At 42.7% G+C, this 22,253-nt stretch overlaps 1 protein-coding gene across 1 annotated transcript; it reads left to right on the top strand.

Moving 5' to 3' along the window:
- Window positions 1-1,800: 1,800 nt before the first annotated feature.
- chrna4b (cholinergic receptor, nicotinic, alpha 4b) lies at window positions 1,801-21,575 on the top strand. The gene is made up of 6 exons (XM_035381085.1): window positions 1,801-2,626; window positions 8,716-8,867; window positions 13,751-13,795; window positions 14,368-14,477; window positions 17,465-18,839; window positions 20,949-21,575. The coding sequence occupies exons 1-6, from the start codon at window positions 2,548-2,550 to the stop codon at window positions 21,072-21,074; spliced, it is 1,887 nt and encodes a 628-aa protein (XP_035236976.1). The 5' UTR covers window positions 1,801-2,547; the 3' UTR covers window positions 21,075-21,575.
- Window positions 21,576-22,253: the final 678 nt, after the last annotated feature.

Below are 22,253 nucleotides of genomic sequence, written 5' to 3'. Positions count from 1 at the left end.
TACTGAAATTAAGTAGTTTACTGATGTGCAACAAGAAGCAAGATGGTTGCATAACATGCTGAAGAGTTCCAATTAAACTGACTAATGTACTTAATCATCAGAATAAGAGTCAAGTAGAACTTATCCCTCTTGAGGGAAAGGCGCCCACTGCTCTATTTCCATCAGTGGCTGGGAGGCAGGTTTATTTCCACATGTCAATTGTTGACAACCCCACGTAGCCCCACAGGGTGCCCAAGAGCAAAACGCTTTATCATTTCCAGTGCTGCCCTTCCAATAGTCTCTTGAGATGCTATACCCTTGTGTTGGCAGATCAAGGAGAGATGGGTTAGTTATCTTAAGAATAACATGCTTGGAAATGCTTCTCACCGCTAGAACAGGAAGCCCTATCTGGCCACACGGCTAAAGATCGTGCAAATCCCGGGTTCAGAGGAATCCAAAGCCGCTGGAAAAGGCCATGTTGGAACAAGCAGCAGGTCGGCGTGTGTGAGGGCGCTAGGGGAGCCGCTGATTGTTCATAAGAAGCTCTGAATTATTAAAGAGTTTTGGGCAAAATGCGACTTGCGCTTCTCGTTTCAGCTTTGCGGGCTTAATTAAACAACCTCCTGACAGACAAACAGGGCAGATGGCTGCCCGGGGCAGAAAAGGTGGCCACATCGAGCGCGCCCGCACTATCTGTGTCAACAGCTCTTTTTAAGGCTATTGGTCAGTTTATTCCTGTTCTGCACGTCTAAACGCGAACTGGTTACTTTCCTGCATAAGAAAAACTCATTGTGCCGTTAGCTGACTCGCAATTCCTAATGTAAATCAGTAGCAATGGCATTTATATATATATACGTACACACACACACACAAACACACAAACACGCCTCTGTGTGTAAGAAATGAAACTTTGTTCCACCAACACAAGTTTAGTCATCTCTTGTTTGGAGGGACACTTTGATTTGAAAAAATCAATAAAGCTTATGGATGTGGTATGGGTTTGAAGAATGTGGTATGTGCAGTGTAATTATTTAAGGAAGACGTTAGCAATCGATTTTACGTGGGGGAAAAACAACAGTAGGCTATATGTTAAAACAATGCATGCCCTACTGAAATGTGTTTCTGAATTTTTCCACATGATACCTTTCGACATCAGGTTAAAGGCAATAGTAAAATTTCGCATTCTCTGTTTATATAAAATCTTTAATACATTGAGATTTGCAGTGTGCGCAGGCGTTCTATAATCCATGTGTGAACCATGCAATGGCAGTAGCCCAGTGTGTCGAACGGAGGCCTACTTGTTGCTTGTAATCTACACCATTAATTAAACTGAGGACAGTGAAGCGCGAGAGGTGTGTTGTCTTCAACTAATCAACACCTTGCCTAGGGAAACGAACGAACGGATGGAAGGCGGAGGAATGCATTACAGCGACCTACGAGTCTTCTTCTAAATATAGCTGGGTTCTGCCGCCCCACGGCGATTTTAGCAGGTTCAGAGAAAACCTTCTAAACAGATGAGGTGAAGCACAAAATGAAAAAGGGAAAGGGGGTGTTCAAATAAATCCAAAATCGCCTGGAGGGACGGTTTGAATGCTGACAGCCTGACAGAACTGCTCACCGCATCCTTGTGTTTAAATAAAGTGCATCTGAAATTAGGCGGGACACGTCACTACGCAGTACGCATAATCGCATATTTCTTTTTCAAGCGTTTAGTCTACACGCCAAAATGAATCTAGATATATTAACCTTGTGCTCAGATATAGTTCATTTTATATGCAGGACGAACGTGAACTCTATTTAGAGGTGAATGAACACTGTTGGCATATAGTATCTGGCCTGTCCAAATATATATATTTTTTTACACATCGTTTCTGGAATATAGTCTGGGATTATCCAGATGTCAATTTCTTCACGTGACCAACATTTATTGCCACTAACGTGGTTAACACATATAATTGTTGTTTCAGTGCCTCGGTAATGTCGGCAAAGACAGTAAAATAGCATACACCGACTTTTGTAACGTGTCTTGTTCTATTTAAATTCCTTCAGATTTGGTAACATCAAGCAAAACAGGGCGCGATACGTGTCAGCCTCGGCAGACGCGTAATATGGGTAGGAGAAGATAGCAAGTAAGAGAAAAGGGAAAAAGGTGGGGGAAAGGGCCAACACTCTGGTTGGTGCTAGGGCTGCAGCCAGCTAGCGCCCCGCGAGAGCAAGAGACCATAATCTCTTAAATTAACACACGGAATGAGATGGAACCCTCGTTCTCTAAACAGCTGAGCGCGCGCAGGAGACTGGATGGAGAGGATCGGAGAAACAAAGCGCGTGATACCGATTTGATTTAAGCGTTCACAGGAAAGAAGGCGAACCAAGAAATACTATTATTTCCTTTATTTCTATTTTCCAATTTTATACCAAAAAGAGACGCTGAAAACGAATCTAAGGAGAAATTGCAATGCAAAGTGGAGATCGTGATACGAGTCAACATAAGAGTGAACGAGTTGGAAGTCTTAAGTGGACAAATACAACTAACAAGAGTTGGTTGAAACTTGGGGCAAAGACGAAACCATGCATTTTCTAATGAGAATGTCTCTCACCAAATGCTGTCATATGATGAGCGTCTTGATCTCTCTGTACGGTTTCCCAGGTAAATTTGTTTTTTTACTTCATTCTTTTTTTTAAGGTAAAGTAGCCCTCTGCTAAAGCCTAATCTGTCATACGCTTGTAAATTCGCAAAAAAAATAAAAATAAAAAGAAATAGTGTGTTTTCTATTTATGTTTGCTTTTTCAATTCAGTCATATACGTTTAAGATAAAAAGCGAATTCAGGTGTTCATGGTTTTTTATTTTATTATGCAAAGCATAACAATTAATATTTTAATTTGTATTTGAAATAGTAGTCCAGTCACCTGCTATTGTATGTGCTTATAAAAGTTCCACCAAAGAGGTTCAAACGTGTGAACTGAACTTAATTGAACAGGAGACGGTTATAAATGAAAGCGTGAGGATAGTAACATCATTCTGCTTATACTCGTCACGAAGAGTTACGCTGTTTTGTGATGTCCGAGCATAGAACTGTATCCGAGCATAGCATACGTTATGGAATTGTTAAAACTACATCCATATCACAGATTATATTATTTTCGTTCCCCATCCTAGGGGTAGAATCCTTTCAGCTGCTTAGGTAAGGTTATTGACGTGGTCCCCTGAGCAGTTTTTTTGAATGTACAGTTTGTCTTTCTTCTAACCGTACCTCTACCGAATCTGAGTTTATATTCAGGTCTTTTTGTCAGGGAAGCAGTGCACCCAAAACTTTTGAGGGGGCACAAACTGAAATAAAAAAAAATTGGATTGGTTTATGTCCACAATACAATTTGTTTTTCTTATATTATTTGTTTCTCCTATTTTATTCCAGGGCGACATTGGTACACTTCCAACGGCAACAACACACAGCTGAAAAACACATAAAATATTTCAACAACATATTGTACCAAATGGTGGTGCTGTAAATCTGTCAGGACAATGATAATTTTTAGACAACAATGAAAATATGTAGTTCAGATTAATTAGCAAAGCCATTGGAAGAGTAAGTGGACCGGTACTGTACGTGTAATATACTGTGTGTGTGTGTGTGTGTGCATGCATGTGTGTGTGTGTGAGACAGAAACCCCTCCTCTCCCCCATAGCAGGTCATGCGCTCCTCTCGCCTGCTTGTAACAGTATTGAAGCTAAATAGCGAACCTCTGCGACAGTCTCATGATCATGAACCTAAAAATACTCTAGATAATAGCGCTGTGTAGCTGTGGAGAGGCGGAGGCTGTAAACAATGGTTTGGTCCATTAGCCCTCTGCTGTTTTATTGCCCTGCAGTGCAATTGAGGGCCTGATAAGGATACAAACTAATGTTTTTGCAAGTGGTGACACTTTTAAACAATTATTAATAATACTGTGTTAGAATTTTGGGGGTTTTTTATTTATAATTTCAGAGAAATGTGAATATTATAAAACATTGGGATGGTGATGTTCCACCACTTGGATAGGGATACAGTAATAAAATGCCAGACTTTCAAAAAAAAAAAAAAGATTTATTAAGGTGCACACACATAGCCTAGCCTTATCATGTCTTAAATTAGTTTAGAGGCTAAAGTAGCCTAAACAAAGTGTGAACACTAACAGAAACTTGGAAGCTAGTTTTAACTAGCGACTAGCTTCTGTCATTGCTTTTTGCAGCCCTGCCAATTTTTCACCCCACGTCTTCTGCCACCCTAGGCAGTCACCCAGAGGTGCCTAATGGCTGGTCCGGCCAGCTTAGAGGGGACGTGCCCCCTCAGTTCGAATGGGCATGATGCCACTGCTGTTTATGTTGTACTCTCTGCCAAAAGAAATGCTTTTTTCACAGCTGAATATTAGAAGACCTAGTCATTGTTAAACTGCTTCTGTGACTGTACATTGCTGAAATCTACGCCAGCTAGTGGTAAAATATTGTTACTGCAAGAGCTGTTGGCATGCAATACTACCTGATCTACAACCACATGGCTTCCTGGCCATATATCAAAGTGGCTTTCACTATCAAATGCATTTGACATGCTGCTTTTGTCAAAGCAGTGGAGTCAGTGGACTGTAGCTACTACATGTGTTTTTGTAAAACAAACTGAGATGCATAAGAATGCGATGTTTTTGAGTCTCATTTGTAAGAAAAAAGGTAGATCAGTGATATATGCTATTGATTCAATCCAATATACTTGCAGATAGCCGACAGTAAACACAAGATGTCAGAAAAGTTAAGGAATCATTCATCCACAGTGAGTAATTGGCTGGGACTTTGCATATGTTATCTGGACTCAGATCTGTGAATTGAAAATTGAAAAACAAAAGGACTTTGAAGCCTAATTACCAGTGGATAAGCATGGTTCAGTTTGGGCTTCAGCGTATTAGAATTTATCAGACTTTATATTTCGCGGGTTTATTTAAAGGGCATGTTTTGTGTAACTTGGTTCCTTGATTTGTCATATCACAAAAACACGTTATTCAATTAAGCGCCCAATTTCTCAACTTAATCTTTTGATGACCGCATCTTATATCTACATTTTAGAAGTTGTCAGTTAAATATGCCTGTATTGTAAAACTGTGAAATTTCTCCTTTGAATATGTTAATTTGATTGGCTCTGTTTTAATTAGCTTGTGTACACTATGCCTGTGGAAATGCTACTCATTTTTCACTAAAGAACTTGTTAGGCACGGACTGTTTGTTTCGCAGTGCATTGCCAGATCGACTGGCATATTCACAAAAGCTGGTGATTGAGCTGCATAACGTTTGGGACAAAGCCATATTTTCTCTTGTTTTGGATCTGCACTCCACAGTTTTAGATTTGTAAGCAAACAATTCACGTGTGGTCACGTGTAAATGAAAGCAGTCATGTTTAGTACTTTGTTGTATATCTTTTGCATGCAATGACTGCTTGATGTCTGTGACCCATAGACATCGACAGAGGTTTTTTTGCTGATTAAGAGCCAAATCGCAGTAAAAAAATATATATATAAATGCATATATTGGTCTGACATTTGTGTTGTGTGTTGACAACATTTACACAGCCATTGGTAGCATTGTGAGATTCAAAGAGAAAATGTGTTAGCTTTTTTGAGACAATGCATTTGATTTGTTCTCTGTGCATGTCATCATTGTACTGCAGCCAATTAAAACTCTAGATCATCGTCACTTTGTGCGATAAAACACAAGGCTAGTAGTACTGCAGTAAGGTTGTCATCTGAATAAAGAAGTGCATTTTGAATTAGTTTGCGATACATTACCTCCTCCGCAACAAGCCGTCAAGGCAAGCTATAATTATATAACTACACTTTTCATGCCGGCCATGGAAAAATAACTATAAGGTGATCACTAAGGGTGCTGTCTTTTACATTAACATGTTGTTAATGTTGGTCACTAGAGATGTCCTGAGTAAAAAGTAAATTTTGTATACAAAAACTGTTGGCCTTCTAAAGTTGCATAGCTGAATACTTTCTGCCTGAGCGAGGGCATGCTATATTGCAAGATGCTTGATGGTTTGGATTTTTAAGGTTGGTCTCGTCTTGTTTTTCCCTCGACTTTATAGGGAGGGATGTTGCATTGTTGGTTTGGTTTTATGTGAAGCTTGTGCCCCCCTTGTTGTGTACTTAGTATTGCTGTAATATTGATTGTAAAAAGAAAAACGTATTGACATAACAGTGTTTTTGTACCACCATAAGGCAGTAGAGTTGGAATTGTTAGGACAATGATCGCATTGCTGGTAGGAATACAGATAGCTCTAAGGAGCATGTGTGGAAAATATATTCCAAAAAAACCTACGTAGTTGGTCCACTTTTTCACAGGCCGGCCTAAAATTCTGTTTACGCCACTGTAGCTTGTGCATCATGTGTAAATAAAAGCAGAAATTTCTCATAGGCTTTTATATTGTTAACCAATGTGGCAAAGATGTGTGGTGATCGGAACGCCAAAACATTATTTTTAGCTTATTTTGTCCTGCTTCTGTAACAAGTGTCATAATAAAATTACGGACTACAAACATTTATTGCAATATTATTGTGAGTTGGCATATTATGGCAAAAAATCATTTTTATCTGAAAGCAAATGACTTAGTGTAAAACACAGATTTTGAAATTCAAAAAGATGCAGCATTCCATGGGCTTGTGTGACTACTGACATCACCGGGTGCTGAGTATCTTCTCTGGTGATTATCTGCCAGGACTGCGCTGTAGGATTAAGTGCCGTCCAATGGGTTTGGAGGCATTTGCTTGAACTTGAGTGGATAAGATGCTTCTGTACACTTCAGAATTCATTCCGCTCCTGCTATCAGCAGTTAGATCGTTAATGAAGATAAGTGAGCCAGTACCTGTGGCAGTCACACATGTCCAAACCATAACACCACCACCATCATGTTTCATAGATGAGGGGGGTGTTTTGGATCTTGGGCAGTTTCTTGTGCCCCGCATACTTTGCTCTTGTCATCACTCTGATACGAGTGAATCTTTGTCTCATCTGTCCAACAATGAGACAAAGATTCCAGAACTCTTAGGCTATTTAGCAGTTTGCATCTTGCAGTGTAGCATTCTGGAGTTCTGTTTGTGAAGTCTTCTGCAAATGTTTTTTCCCCAAACAGTATGGAGCTCACTGCTTATATTTTCAACCTCATCAAAAAGCGAGGTTCTCATTGAAGATGTGCATTTCAAATTCTTTGGGGGATGTTTTTGTTTTTTATCCCCACTGCTTCGGGTAAAATGCTTTGCCCTCTGACACAGCCTACAAGCGCAGCGTATCTCTGACTCAGGCACTAAAAAAGCAAAGAAGTTCCAAGCTATGCCACTTTTATTCTCATTTTTTCATAAACTCCCACATCTATGGTCCTTGTGCCACAAGATGATCTTTCGATCAAAAAGCGCTGGAAATGTACAGTATGTTTTTATGAAACTACACAGAATGCCGGATTCTTTTTCGCAAGTCCTAATTTGTAAGGCCTTAATGTTTGCACACCTTTCTGTGCTGACCATGAGCTTCAAAAACAACTATTTTCCTTTAAATAGGAAAAAAAAGCCTCCCACTCACTGCATCTTTTGCCAATATCACCCACTTTAATGCGTCCGTTAAAAAACATTTTATTCTATTTAACCTTCTTCAGGGTTTTCAGGAACTAATATCTGTAGAGACTGGTAAGGTACCGCTGATTCACACCTATGTCACTTGGCATATTTAAAAGAACAAAAACTCAAATGCAAAATATGACTCGTATTTTAGTGTAAACTTTCACAGGGCATGGTGTCCTGATTGCAATCACTTTGAGCAAATTAACCTTGGGGTTTATGTTCGGTGACACATTTAAGACAGCTATTCTCAAACCTTCATCTCAAGACCCCTTAAAATCATCAATCAAAAGGGGTTATGGACAAGCACTATTATCCTACTTCTTGTTCCAGAGTGATTCACCATGCGAGACTCTCACTCCCTAGACACATTGCAGGTGGCACAAAGCACTTGGATATCCTACTTTGGGGTGCACATGCACGTGTGTGTGTGCATGCTTTTCCTAGCAGATCACACACACACAGCAAGTTTCTGAGAAATGTCGTTCTAAATAGAAAGTGCTGCATGTAAAATAAGAGGACATATGCAATATGCAGCAGGAACTGGCAAAGTCACAGGCAGCTATACACATCGAGAGTAGGTAAAATCAGACTCAGCTCTGTGAAAACAAGGTTTAAGGATTGTAATGGCGTTGGTACTTGACACACAGTGAGCACATTTTTACAACTGACACACATTTTTTATCACTTGTGTCTCAATATTTGACACTGTGTAAGAACGAGAAATAATAAGAGCCACATTAGTGAAACACGTCACCAGCATTCTGTCACATGGTACTGACATAGTGTGGAAACCACATCACAGAGGTGTTCAAAGGAATTTTAAGAAAACGAACAAGCACTCCATAGCTAGGCACCCACTGCACACGAGACTACAGTTACACTGTAGTATAATATATGTTGGCAGTAATATAAGGGGTATTGTTTCCATGGAAAGGTAAGCAGTGATGTTCAACAACCTGAGCTGATTATGGAAGGTAGAGTACGGTTGTAATCTATTTTGATACTCTGACATCTCATTGTCTAACCAATGCGAGACAAAGTCAGAATGAAGTATTGAATGTTGTATGAGAGCCTGAATTCCTCGTTCTGCTCTTCCTCTGCAGTGTCCAGTCTGAACAGGATACGAGCACACGCCGAGGACAAGCTGCTGAACTCTCTCTTCGCCCGCTACAACAAGCTCTCCCGGCCCGTCGCCAACATCTCCGACGTGGTGCTGGTGCGGTTCGGGCTGTCCATCGCCCAGCTCATCGACGTGGTGAGGAAGAAACCGTGCCGACCCACACCAAACCATGCCTAACGGTCCCAAACCATGCCTAACTGTGCCAAACCATGATTGACTGTGCCTAAAGGGAGAGAGTACTGACGTAGTGACCCGTAGGCAGCAAGTACTGACGCAGTGACCTTAGGGAGAGAGTACTGACACAGTGACTGTAGGGAGAGAACACTGACACAGTGACCATAGGGAAAGAGTACTGACACAGTGACCATAGAGAGAGAGTACTGACACAGTGACCGTAGGGAAAGAGTACTGACACAGTGACCATAGAGAGAGAGTACTGACACAGTGACCGTAGGGAAAGAGTACTGACACAGTGACCATAGAGAGAGAGTACTGACACAGTGACCGTAGGAAAAGAGTACTGACACAGTGACCATAGAGAGAGAGTACTGACACAGTGACCGTAGGGAAAGAGTACTGACACAGTGACCATAGAGAGAGAGTACTGACAGTGACCGTAGGGAAAGAGATGAGGCCATTGTGGTCTCAGTTTCTATTGAAGATGCTGTTGCCTGCGTAAGCTTCCGTGCGGTTGACCATGCAGACCATGTAGATTTTGTGACCGCGCGGTCTTTACCAGGAGCAGTTTGCACAGACCAGAATAGTCTGTGCGCCATAAGCGGAGGGCATGCGGGTTGTCTTCCGGGAGAACATCTTGCTCTTTAAGCAGGGCGCGTGTTTGAGAGGCAAGCGAACCACGTCCCACCCCCTCCCTCGCCAAACATACTATATCCCCACCAGAACAATTTTCACATGTTTGACAAACAATTAGCGTGCCCGCTCAGGCTTTTCAGAGGGCCGTTTCCTCAGGATGGCGATCGCGGTCACGCTCGCCGGCGAGGAGAGGCGGCAGCCTGCCACTGGAATCATCGCTGAAGTGCTCCCTCGAGTTTCCTCGGAAACAGCCGGACGCCTGCTGGAAGTGCCTCTCCATCTCATCTGCACTGATACGTCTGCTCTAGGGCTCGGGAATGGCAATTTTCAAGTGAAGGTCTGAGGGCCAGCATGGTTTATGAAAACGGAGATAATTTTACAGCGGTCTGGATAATTTCCATTATTTCCATTAACTTTTTTCATATTAGCCTTTTTCCCTCTTTGACACTGTACACACAGAGCTTTTTCAAAATGTTTTGGGAGAATTCTAGAATGTGTTGTCAATACAACAGTTGTAGCCTGTATAAATGTTTTGAGGCATATACACGCATAATTAAATTCCGTTGTAGCACAACTGTTGTGTAGAATTTGTTATACAACTTATTTGAAAGCTCTGTGTGCACAGGGTCTGAGTGCATAATTCTGTGTTCTTCAGTGACTAAAATTATGTCACAGAGGACAAAAGTTATTGAACAGAATTATGGAAACAGCAGGAGAAAAGGAGAGGCAAAAAGTATATGCAAAGGAGAAACTTTAATCTGTTAATAAAGCAACCAACATCCTAGGATCATGTCAACAATGCTGGACAGGCCTGCTTGCCTATAATTACACCTAGCATGACAAAATGTAGGGTTGGGTACTGAAACCCAGTACCACTATGGCACCGGACCTGCCAGACTGAATTGCAACAGAGATTTCAGTACCTCCTTTTGGTGCCAATTTAAAATACAATGCCCATGCTGCTTATTGAAATATCCAGTTTTACACCGCCCTCTGGTGCTCCAAAACATAAGTTACAGGCAACAGAAATATCGCTCACCCATCCCCCGCCAGTTGCCTTCGCTAGCTAATGTTATATTCGCTGCGTCAGTGACAGTAGGTGCCATTAGCAAGCTAGCTAACCTTAAACTCGGTCAAAATGCCAGAAGTAAAACACTGTAAATTATAAGTATACAGGACATTAGCTAAATAAAAGGATTAAATAAAACAATTTATTCTATTTTTTTTTTTTTTTTTGCGTTTGCAATAAAAAAGACGGTCTTTAATGTCGTCATTTGCTCTTTATTTTAAAGAAGGTGTTGGTTCAGGCACTGTTTAGGCACCGGTATTAAAAGTATAGTTTTAGCATCTAAATCAATGGAATCTAAATGGTGCCCATCCTTAGCTGCCAGGGTAGCTCTCAGTGACATTGAAAGACGGGTGATTGTTGCCCTTATAAAAAAATCCTACAGGAATCTTGGCAGAGATTTCCTTTTTGGGACCATAATCCTATAGGATCTCTTGTAGGAATCCTGCAGGACTCAGGAAGGAAAATCCTACAGGAATTAAATTCCTGAAGGTTTCCTATAGAAATACCTACAGATGATAGGAATGGTGCAGGATTGGCATGGGAACATTATGAAGGGGAGTCCTGCTGGACTATAGAATTGAAAACATATCCCTCACAATTTGACTTTCAGCTATTTCAAAGTATATGTTCTTTCAGGAGTTTACTTTATACCAAATGCAGAGGCCACAATTGTAGGTCCTGCAGAAATCTGTCTGTCCTGCAGAAATGCCAAAATTCTGCAGATATAGATCCTGCAGGAATCAGAGGAGATGTGCAGGTCCTGCAGGACAGAATCACAATCCAGCAAGAATGATGCTTGGATTTACGAGTGTTTACCTACAGGAATTTCACACTCCTGTACAAATCCTGTAGGACAATTCCTTCACAAATGGAGAAAAGAATCACGTAGGACCTTTTTATGAGAATGGGGAGCATTTGGAAGGGATTCAGTGCCTAAGACAGCTCATCTTGCTGATGATTCCCAAGAAATGGTGCCTAAGGTAACGTAAGCATGACCCTGAGGGTGTGACATGATCAGCACAGGTCAAGAAACTACAGTTTGTGAAAATATCAACATTGGATAAGAGCAGCCAGTTTAATCAATGTTTAAATCGTGTTGGTTCGATGCACTTTTAATGATGTAGGGCCTCGTTTATTAAATAAAACACAAATCCTCTTTTATCATTTAGGCTATGTCACAACTATTTAACGAGGCAGGACACTAGGCTTGTGCACGTACGTAGCTGATTGTGTTTTATAAGAGAGAATTGCATGCGGTTCAGCAGACGCACGGTTTTATAAAGTCTTTCATTGAGACGAAGATGAAAAGCTGAAAAGATGAAAGATGCATCAACACAAAACATACAGATATCACACCCACTTGCATTTGTCCCCGATTAAACCCCTCGCTATCAAATTGAAAACGCATTCTTGGACCTCGCATTCAGCACTCGAATGGATTCTGGGATAAAAGAGCGCTTGAATTGTGTGCGCTTGTGTTGCTGAACTGGCTGGCCTCTATTTTCCAGAATCGATGTCACACGGCGCATGGGTGCAGTCAATGGCGTGGCACGTGGGCACATTGAGTGGGGCTAGTGAATGTTGGTACTATAAGGGTATATTAAGAGGTGAGAGCACCACAATAGAATAATCTTGCCACTGTTTTAGTCACATATCAAGAATAAGGATATACTAATCAGATGTTTTTCATGAGACATTCTTTTGCGGGAGGTGCAGAGTTGGGCTGTCACTTTTTTTTCAGAAATTGAGTTTGAAGGACACCTGAATAATTTAATATTTAAATTAATAATTTCAATTTTGTATTTTCTCCTGTTAGAATTAAAATAAAACATTGCCTAAACATTTATTATGGGCCAGTATTAATTTTCCATTCAACCTGTAGCTAGAAAGCTTGCACATGCTATGCTATGACTAAGAAACAATGACAACAGTGTCTAGAAGTTTTATTAGACAAAATAAAACCAGGGAAGGTCGTACAATATCAGTCATCTCGTCCACAGCTGCAAAATGACTCAGGGTTGCTGAAATGAAAGAAATTGAATGACGTACGAGTCATTATTTGAAATAAAGCATACGAGCCAAAAAATCTTTTTTGTTTTCACACCCCTCCAGCAGCAGCTTCCCTCCCACTTTGGCGCACAGCAAGTCACAAAATGACCAAATGGCTCGATGACAAAAATACCATTTTGCTAGTGCGACAGCTCACAACATGCCATGCACCGGCCGGACAGTCGAGCTCTATATTGCTTCCATTACGGCTTAAGCTAAGACTACTGAATGTAGCATATGGGAGGTGTCACTGGGGATGTTATCGTTTTTCGAACAGTGTGGATGATTAAATATTGGACTTTGAAACAAAAACCAAAAATACAAACTACTTAGGCCTACATGTTTCTCTGACAAGGGATATGATTAGATATAGGCTAGATTAGATATATTAGAAGGCTGCATACTTTGATATGAAGTGAAAAGGTCAACTGGCTTTATAACCAGTGTGAACAGACACTGGCAGATTCTTGCAAGAAAGGAACACGTGATCAGGTGTTTTGTTTATAATGGTCCACATTCACTAATTACTTCATTTTTATCATAGTTTTAAAGAACCCTTTGGGCATTAAATGCCGTTACAAAATTTTTAGATCAGATTGCTTTTTGTATGTTGGGACAAAAAATTCCTTAACTTTATGAGTAGTCAGTTTTTTAATTGTGATATTTCTACCACCCAAATTTTCCACCTTGTTTTTCTTCCCCAAGTACAGCAACTTCAAAATAAAGTTTTTTCCCCAGGATGAAATCATTTCACAGTTTTTTGTTTTGCTCATGCAAATCACCGGCCTTAGGCATAATCTACGGGAGGTTGTAAAGACTTGACATTATAAATTAAAAATGGCTGTCATTACATAGTTTGCAACCTGTCTTACCCCCATTGACGTTACAAGGCACTTTAAATGGTTATTAAAAATGCAGGTTGGTTGACAGCAATGACTCCTAGAAGCTGTCAACATCCACAGTCAAGTAAATCAATTTTCACCTCAAGGAGAAAGGCTTTATTGTATTGCTCTTGAAGTGTGAAAATGTCTGGACACCAGGGGTAAGCCTCGCTTCCTGTTCTGTTTTTGTGCTTTTTTAAAAATAGGATGAGAAGAACCAGATGATGACAACCAACGTCTGGGTGAAGCAAGTATGCCTAGCAGCTCAACAATCAAAAAGCATGTTAACAAATGTGTTTATTCCTGATATTTTATGCAGCACTACTGCCAAAAAGCATGCTACAAATATAGATTTCTTGCAGCTAGTTTATGCAGTTCTGCAGCTGAAACGCATGCTACAAATATACATTCCTTGCAGCTAGTTTATACAGTCCTACAGCTGAAAAGCATGCTGCAAATATACAATTCTTGCTGCTAGTTTATGCAGTTCTACAGCTAAAAAGCATGTTAACAAATATACGTTTTCTGGAGTTTATGCACGCTTACTCATTGTAGAATAAAAAGCACAAAACCCGTCAAAATGACAGAGCAGAAGACAGTTGCCGTGGCGACATCTTTGCTAACGAACCACTCGGTTCGAGTCATTTGAGGCCACGCTGTGGTCCGCGCTGTTCATCCGCTCAGTTTAGAGGGCACGCACATAAACCGACTACAGTAAATTAGTGTTTGCCAGCGCGCACGGCCGCTCTCCCGCTTTGGCACTGTGTGGACGGGCGTCGTTTGTCCTCTCCTTGTTTACGTCCCTGGTTACTGTTTCCGACAGGAGTGGAATGACTATAAACTGAGATGGAACCCGGAGGAATACGAGAACGTCACCTCTATCCGGATTCCCTCGGAACTCATCTGGAGACCAGACATCGTCCTCTATAACAAGTACGCTCTCGTTTCACGGCTAATATGACCCTGGTGGCTTCCTGTTGAGGAGTTCAGTCCGTGTCTATTTTAGGACGTTCACCCTTTATTTCACTCCTCCCAACTCTCAGCTTATGAATATTCTAATTTCCACTGAAATGCTCTATCAAATCTCCCTCTTCCAGAACACTCCATTTAAACTCAATCTCCGAGAACTTAGAGGGTGCCATATGGGACTAGGGAATTCTATTTTAATTTCAAAGTTTTAATACTTTATAGCCATAGCAATGAGTTTGATTGGAATTTGATTTTGTGAACTTATTAACAATACACTATCAATAAACACACTAACATAAAGACACAGTATAAGCACGAGACAAATGATAAAACCCTTAAATGACCTTAACCATAAAACCAATAGAATAAATAAAATTAAATAAAACAGACCAGCATTCCGATGGAGTGCAGTCATCAGCACAAATAACTGGAGTACAATGCATACACCAAGTCCTGTGATCAGATAACAAACAACTCTAGCCAGTGGTTGAAATTATGAGGGGAACTAGTGTTTGTATCGACAGCCATTTTTGCATTTCTCTTTCATTGGCTGTGCCTGAAAAACACGCGGAAGGTAAGGCTTGAAAAAAAGACATATTGCACATGTGCACTTTGCGAAGAGATGGAGTTGCTTTATTTTAATCCACTGCTTTCACATGCTGAAGCTTGAGAATGAGCCAGCACAGAGATCGCCCTCTTTCCCCCCGCTGTCCCGCGGGACAGGACTCAACACCTCGCCGGCTCCAGTGATGTCTTTGTGTGGATCGCTGGAGCTGGCGATGCCAATCCGCTGAGCCTGCCTGCGGCGTCTGGAGAAGTGGGGGTTGAGCGCAGGGCGCTCTGAGTGGGCTCCACGTCGGCTCCCAAGAACTCCTAGAAAACATGACTGGATCCTTTTGAAATCTTATGTTAGATGTGTGCTCTCGTTTGGGAATTTATAACACTCACTTTCACCCACACTTACTCTTTGTTTTCACCTCAAAATATGGGCATTTCTGGGGGGGCTCTGAGTGGTTCATTCTGTTAAGGCACTGTTCCAGTGTGTGGATGGACCCTACAATGTGGTGTCTGTTTAGGCAATGTTCCAGTGCATGGATAGACCCCACGGTCTGGTATCCGTTAAGGCACTGTTCCAGTGTGTGGATGGACCCCACAGTCTGGTATCTGTTAAGGCGCTGTTCTAGTGCATGGATGGGCCCCACAGTCTGGTATCTGTTAAGGCACTGTTCCAGTGCATGGATGGGCCCCACAGTCTGGTATCTGTTAAGGCACTGTTCCAGTGTGTGGATGGGCCCCACAGTCTGGTATCCGTTAAGGCACTGTTTTAGAGCATGGATGGACTGTGTGGTCTGGTCTCTGTTAAAGCACCATTCCAGTGTGTGGATGGGCCCTATAATCTGGTGTCTGTTAAGGCACTGCTCCAGTGCGTGGATGTACCCCAGTGCTGACTATGGCTGTGTTGACTATGGCTGACAGTCCAATAGTGCGACAGAGATTTGGATCTCCTGTGGGAGGGGTTCAGCCAGCCAGGATGACAGCATCTCAGCATGAAGCGTCTTCCTCCAAAGGGTGTCTGCGTCAGCCCTTGACTTGTTGACAGTGTGATGAGAACTGACAACCGAGGTCATGTGCATGTGCATGTCTGCACCCCCACCCCCCGCCCACACCCGCAAATTGACAACAGAGGTTGTGATTAATGTTGCATGGTCAGCATGATTGGACATTCCAGATTGGACAAAGGGGTAAAAAACATAAAAAATGGCGCTTTTATTTCACGTGCTGTACCACACCAGCTGTACACATGGCTGAATCCTTCATAAGTACAGGCTTGGACCTGTCCCAGGTTTGAGCTTCAGCTTAATCACTATTCCACAGCAAGGGCGCACATTCAGTTTTCTCCTCTCAGTAACATAGGTCTAGGTAGAGAGTGCTCCTCGGGAGACTGCTACAACAGTCCTAGTCAGTAGTGTAGTGTAGCACAGACATGCAGGGGTTTAGCAAGAGTGCTTTATTTTAATCTGCTGGCACACTTATATACAATGGCCCTGACAGAGAAGCCACAAACAAGCCCTCAAAATTCCAAAGAGAACACAACACTGCCTACATCAAACAAACGTTTTTATTTTAGGCTTACTACATATTTGACATCTGCCTGAACTGCGGTTGGTTAGGTGATACAAGCGAGCGCGTCAAAACATTGTAACATAAATCCCAGGATAGTTTCGTTTTCTGCACCCTGGTTAAGCAGCCATTACACTGTGGGATTACAGCGTCTTGCTTTTTTCCAATTTAGTTTTTCTCGGAATGAAAGTTTTGGAAAACAATTTTCCAGTTGTCTTGCTAATGCTCAGAGGTCCCCTCATGACTGCTGTCTTGCCAGACTGCAGATAACAATGCATCTTGCATGCACACTTTGTTTGAATATAAAATAAATGAAATAGAGTGTGGTCTACCAGCTATTAACATCTTAAGAAGGCATGCAATTTACCTGTACTGGTCTAGGTTTACCTGCCTGAACTGGTGTGGGTGCAGTTTAGTTGCCTATACAGGTGTGGGAGTGATTTACCTGTACAGGTCTAAGTGCAATTTACCTGCCTTAAAAGGTGTTGGTGCAGTTTACTTGCACAGGTGTGAATGGCATAGTGGTGACTCAGGGGGCAACTGCCCATTCCAAATTAGGTCTAATAAAGAAGGGACATATTCTGATAAATTACACTGTTCTGCGGTTAATGCATCTGTTTGACAGACACTGTAATAGAGGTACAATTAAAGTGTTTTAGTGCACGTCCAGCAGCACTAAAAGCTAACAAATTATAAAGAATGTGAATAAGAATGAAGCTAAATGTCATGAATTATACAATTTCCAATGTGTGACACCTTACAATTGATAGCCTTGATTTCTGGAGACTGGCTCAAAGGCATAGCTTAACGGCAACGTGTAACTGTTCCAGTGCCGACGGAGACTTTGCGGTGACCCACCTGACCAAGGCGCACCTGTTCTACGACGGCCGGATCAAGTGGATGCCTCCGGCCATCTACAAGAGCTCCTGCAGCATCGACGTCACCTTCTTCCCCTTCGACCAGCAGAACTGCACCATGAAGTTCGGCTCCTGGACTTACGACAAGGCCAAGATCGACCTGGTGAGCATGGCCAGCAACGTGGACCAGATGGACTACTGGGAGAGCGGGGAGTGGGTCATCGTCAACGCGGTGGGGAGGTACAACATCAAGAAGTACGAGTGCTGCACCGAGATCTACTCGGACATCACCTACTCCTTCATCATCCGGAGGCTTCCGCTCTTCTACACCATCAACCTGATCATCCCCTGCCTGCTCATCTCCTGCCTGACCGTGCTGGTCTTCTACCTGCCCTCGCAGTGCGGCGAGAAGATCACGCTCTGCATCTCTGTCCTCCTCTCCCTCACCGTCTTCCTCCTCCTCATCACCGAGATCATCCCGTCCACCTCGCTGGTCATCCCGCTCATCGGCGAGTACCTGCTCTTCACCATGATCTTCGTCACCCTCTCCATCATCATCACCGTCTTCGTGCTGAACGTGCACCACCGCTCGCCGCGCACGCACAGCATGCCGCAGTGGGTCCGCCGGGTCTTCCTGGACCTGGTGCCCCGCATCCTCTGCATGAAACGCCCCTCCGCTGTCTGCAAGGACAACTGCAAGAAGCTCATCGAACTGATGCACAAGGGTCCCCCGCCGCCGTCGGTCTGGGCCCCGCCGGACCCTCCTGATGGTCCGGAACTCTCGGCCCCACCCTCTCCCACACCGTCCCAGCCACCGCCTCCGCCCCCGCTCCTGAGCCACCCCCTGGAGGAGCACTCCCCAAAAACGCAGCTTTTGCTCACCTCCCCCTCCAGCCAATACTCCATCCTCCTGGAGGAGCCCCCACAGACGGGGTACCTCACCCCCCCGGTCGCCCCCCTGCTCCGCCTCGGCCTGGACGAGCCCCCGGCGCTCTCGCTCGGCGCGCAGTGCGACTTCGGCGAGGGGGCGGAGCCGCCCCCCCAGAAGCCATCGCACTGCCGCTCCCGGGGCGTCCAGTACTGCTGCCTCCACGAGGAGTCCTCCCAGAGCGACGGGCAGAGCGGCAGGTCCCCCGGCAGGTCCCCTGCCTTCCCGCGCCGGCCCCTCACCCAGGAAACCTCCTGCGGGCCCCCCGACGACGCCGCCACGGGGCCCGGGCGGGCCTTCAACGTCTGCGCCTCGGCCGACGGGCACCGCCTGCTCCTGATGTCGCCCTCCATGAAGCTGGCCGTCGAGGGCGTGCAGTACATCGCAGACCACCTCCGAGCCGAGGACGCGGACTTCTCCGTGAGTTACCGCGATCAGTCCCTTCACTTTTCCAGGGCCATTGCATTATTTTGCCTACTAAGCTCAGTTAAAAGTATGATGAAAATATGCCTTGTCATTTAACAATTTCTGCATTACATTACATTACAATAAGTTAGAAAATGCATGTATCCAGACCAACATAGGTGATACCATACATTGACTGTTACAATCAATAAAGGATTCAAATTATTTTTAAAAATGTATTTTAGTCAATTCGAACACTTGTCCATTTTTATCTTGTAATTCTGACAGTGCACATAAAAATGTATTACTCTTGCAGATCATTTTTGTTGTTGTCAACAAAAAAAAAGCTCCTTAAAGCATTAAGGCGCATTAGTCATAATATTTGTTGACAAAATTAACAAAAGGTAGGGCTATTAACCCTGGTGTCCTTGCCAAATTTCCACAAAACCAGCTCTCTGTATCCTGCCACCTGATTACCCCGTTACATCCGATTGGCTACGCCATCCCTTGCATTCCCTACCCTCTGATTCCCCAGGTCATGACTGCTAAGAAAACCAACCTGGTTAAATAAAGGTGAAATAAAATGTTGCTTAATCAGGTTTGTGGCACTGCTGTATAATTCATAATTACTACAGAATTTTCTCAACAGTGAATTTTTTTTTATGCAAATGCCTTTTAAGCCAGAGGAGACCCTTGAGAATTCCTCTAATTGCCAGAGAATGAAGTAAAGAGAAAAAACACCAAAGATAAAAACATAAAAACGTAAAGCCCATAAATGCGGCTAAAAGATCAGAGGAGTCCACAGCATGGTTCCTTGTAATTATATCCTCAATCTATTTATTTGCTTTACACCCAAGAAAGAGGAGACGCTCAAATTTGGGGAAAGCCTATTCACACTGCTCCCAGAGAGAGGCGATTTGGGGATCTGAAGTGTACTTGGCAAGTCCATCCTGGCTTCACAGGTCATTATTATACCAGAGTTTGTGGGTCTATTGGAGGCTATTTATCCACCCACTGCAGTAGTCATATACTGTGCACCTAAAACACAGTTCAAACCTTAATTCCAACCTGGGACAGGAACTGGTGAGAGATTATTATAAAATTGCATAGTTATTTTTATTCATTCAATACGTTTTACTTGGTGCTGTCACTTAGTGATGTCATCCAACAGGTCAATTTGGGAGCTGTGAGTCAGTACAAAATCATTATTTTCATAGAAGAAAAAAAAAAACATTACCTAACTTAATTCCAATAATTCTTTTGTGCAAATAAGGGAGTATTTTTTTTTGGGGGGGGGGGGTCAGGACAAAATGCAAACAGTGATTTGACAAACTTCAGGCTTTGCTTACATTCACGGCTCGTGAATCCATGGTACCACAACAAGATTTCTAGAAATAATGAATTTTTCTAGAATTTCCCGTCGATTGATCACCTCATGGCTTATTCTGGAGAACAGACAAGACCTGGAGTCCCTGCAGGAATTATAAAAGTCTGTGTCTAATCTCTTTCCCTGAGGGAATCTGCCCGATTTAACAGATGGTTACAATGAATGGCAGGGGGTGGGGGTGCATGCAAACATGCCAGTCTCTCAAAGACAAAAGCAGTCCACTTTTGACTTTGGTGTTTTGACAGGAGTTGCGAGTGGGGGGTGTGGAGGAGCCGGTGGCCTCCTTTGTAAAAAACCAACCAGACGTGAATTCAATTTACAGAGGAAATCGAAGGCTTGGCAGAGGCGTTGCAAGACGATACAAACATTGAGCTGTTTTATCACCTCTTTTAGCTGCATCTTAGCTCCCCTTCTGTCCTCACACGCTAACCCTCCTACGGTTTTGTAACAGTCTTGTTTTTTGATGATTTAAAGTTTCTCTTCTTTCTGAAGGATGTTTTATGTATGTATTCAGAATGTGCATTTGGTTCTTGGTTAGCATAGTTAGCGTTTCAGTGAGGTTACACACATTCTCACTGTTCTAGGAATTTTTCTAGCCAGGTCTGGTACTATATTGCTCATGTTATTCACACGTATTCAGCCGATTGAGGCACATATGGTTTCCTGTATTGTACGTGGCTCTGTGTAAGAGTGACTACTGAATGAACTTAATGCATCCTCCCTGCTTCCCCACTCAGGTGAAAGAGGACTGGAAGTATGTTGCGATGGTCATAGACCGGATATTCCTCTGGATGTTCATCATGGTGTGCATTCTGGGAACTGTGGGACTCTTCCTTCCTCCGTGGCTGGCCGGAATGATCTAGAACAATCTAAAACACGGAGGAGGGGCCGCCTCCCTCCGGAGCCAGATTAAGAGGGAGTGGGCGGGAAGGGCCAGTAACACGACCGGATAAATTATTCTCTCCCTTATGGACAATATTTTTTTTATGAAGGATCATTAGGGCACAAGCAGTGTATGTTTATTTATTTATTTATTTATTTATTTATTATTTATTTATTTATTCATTCCATTTGTCCTTTTGAGGAGTTAGGGTGCTTGAGAGGGCTTTATTCTGACCCAAGCTGTGAATCACTATCTATCATGTACAGCTGTTTTCCACCCATATGCATTTAACATCCATACTAAATGCAGACATGTTTGGGGAGGCTGTGCTTTTTGTGTTTGGGACATATCGATTCCTTTTGAGACCAAAAAGATGATAAATCGCCCTCCTATAGGGCTTTTCCACCAACACAGTGCAGGAGCCAGTTCCCAAACCAAATCTCAGACTGTTCATTGAGCATTTCCAAAAAAAAAAAAAAAACTCAGTGATCAAAATCTGCCGGTCTGGAGCCAAGGAGCCCATGTTGTCAGTGCCAGGGGTGGGGTAATGACATCTGAACCACCATTAAAAAAAAAAAAAAAAAATTTTTAAAAGCAATGTGTGGGGAATGGGACAAAATGAGCGAAATTAATAGCAAAACGATAACTCAGTAACTCAGCCATGGTTTTTATGTCAATTTCTGTAAATTACCCTTTATTTGAGTGTCATTTTTTTTTTTTTGGACTGATCCCCCAGTTGGCCTGATCCCCTTGGACTGAGCACAGTGGCTCCCAACCACAGTCTTGGTGCCCCTGTGTGTTCATTGGTTTTTGTTCCAATCATAGTTGCAATCCTTGCATTTCAACACGATGTTCATTTTTCTTAATTAGGTACTTTTCATGCCTAAAGGGATTATTTACCCTATTTAGGCCACATTTATGCCAGAAATAGCTATGCATGCCATGAAGAATCAAAGTACAGTTTTCACATTGTGCTTATTGTGCTGTATTGTTACATAAAAAGAGATAACAAAATGATTTATCTGATCAAATTAAAGACTGGTGAGATGAGTCAACTGGCTTCTAATTAGGTTGTTGAATACATGTTTTTTAAGTTCTTTTGAATCTTCATTTTTTCCTTAAACTTACTAACACAATGCAGGTTTGGCTTGTTATCATT

This window comes from Anguilla anguilla, chromosome 11 (assembly GCF_013347855.1).
Source record: "Anguilla anguilla isolate fAngAng1 chromosome 11, fAngAng1.pri, whole genome shotgun sequence".
In the NCBI taxonomy this organism is placed as follows: Eukaryota; Metazoa; Chordata; class Actinopteri; order Anguilliformes; family Anguillidae; genus Anguilla; species Anguilla anguilla.
This window is presented reverse-complemented; position numbering and strand designations above follow the sequence as displayed.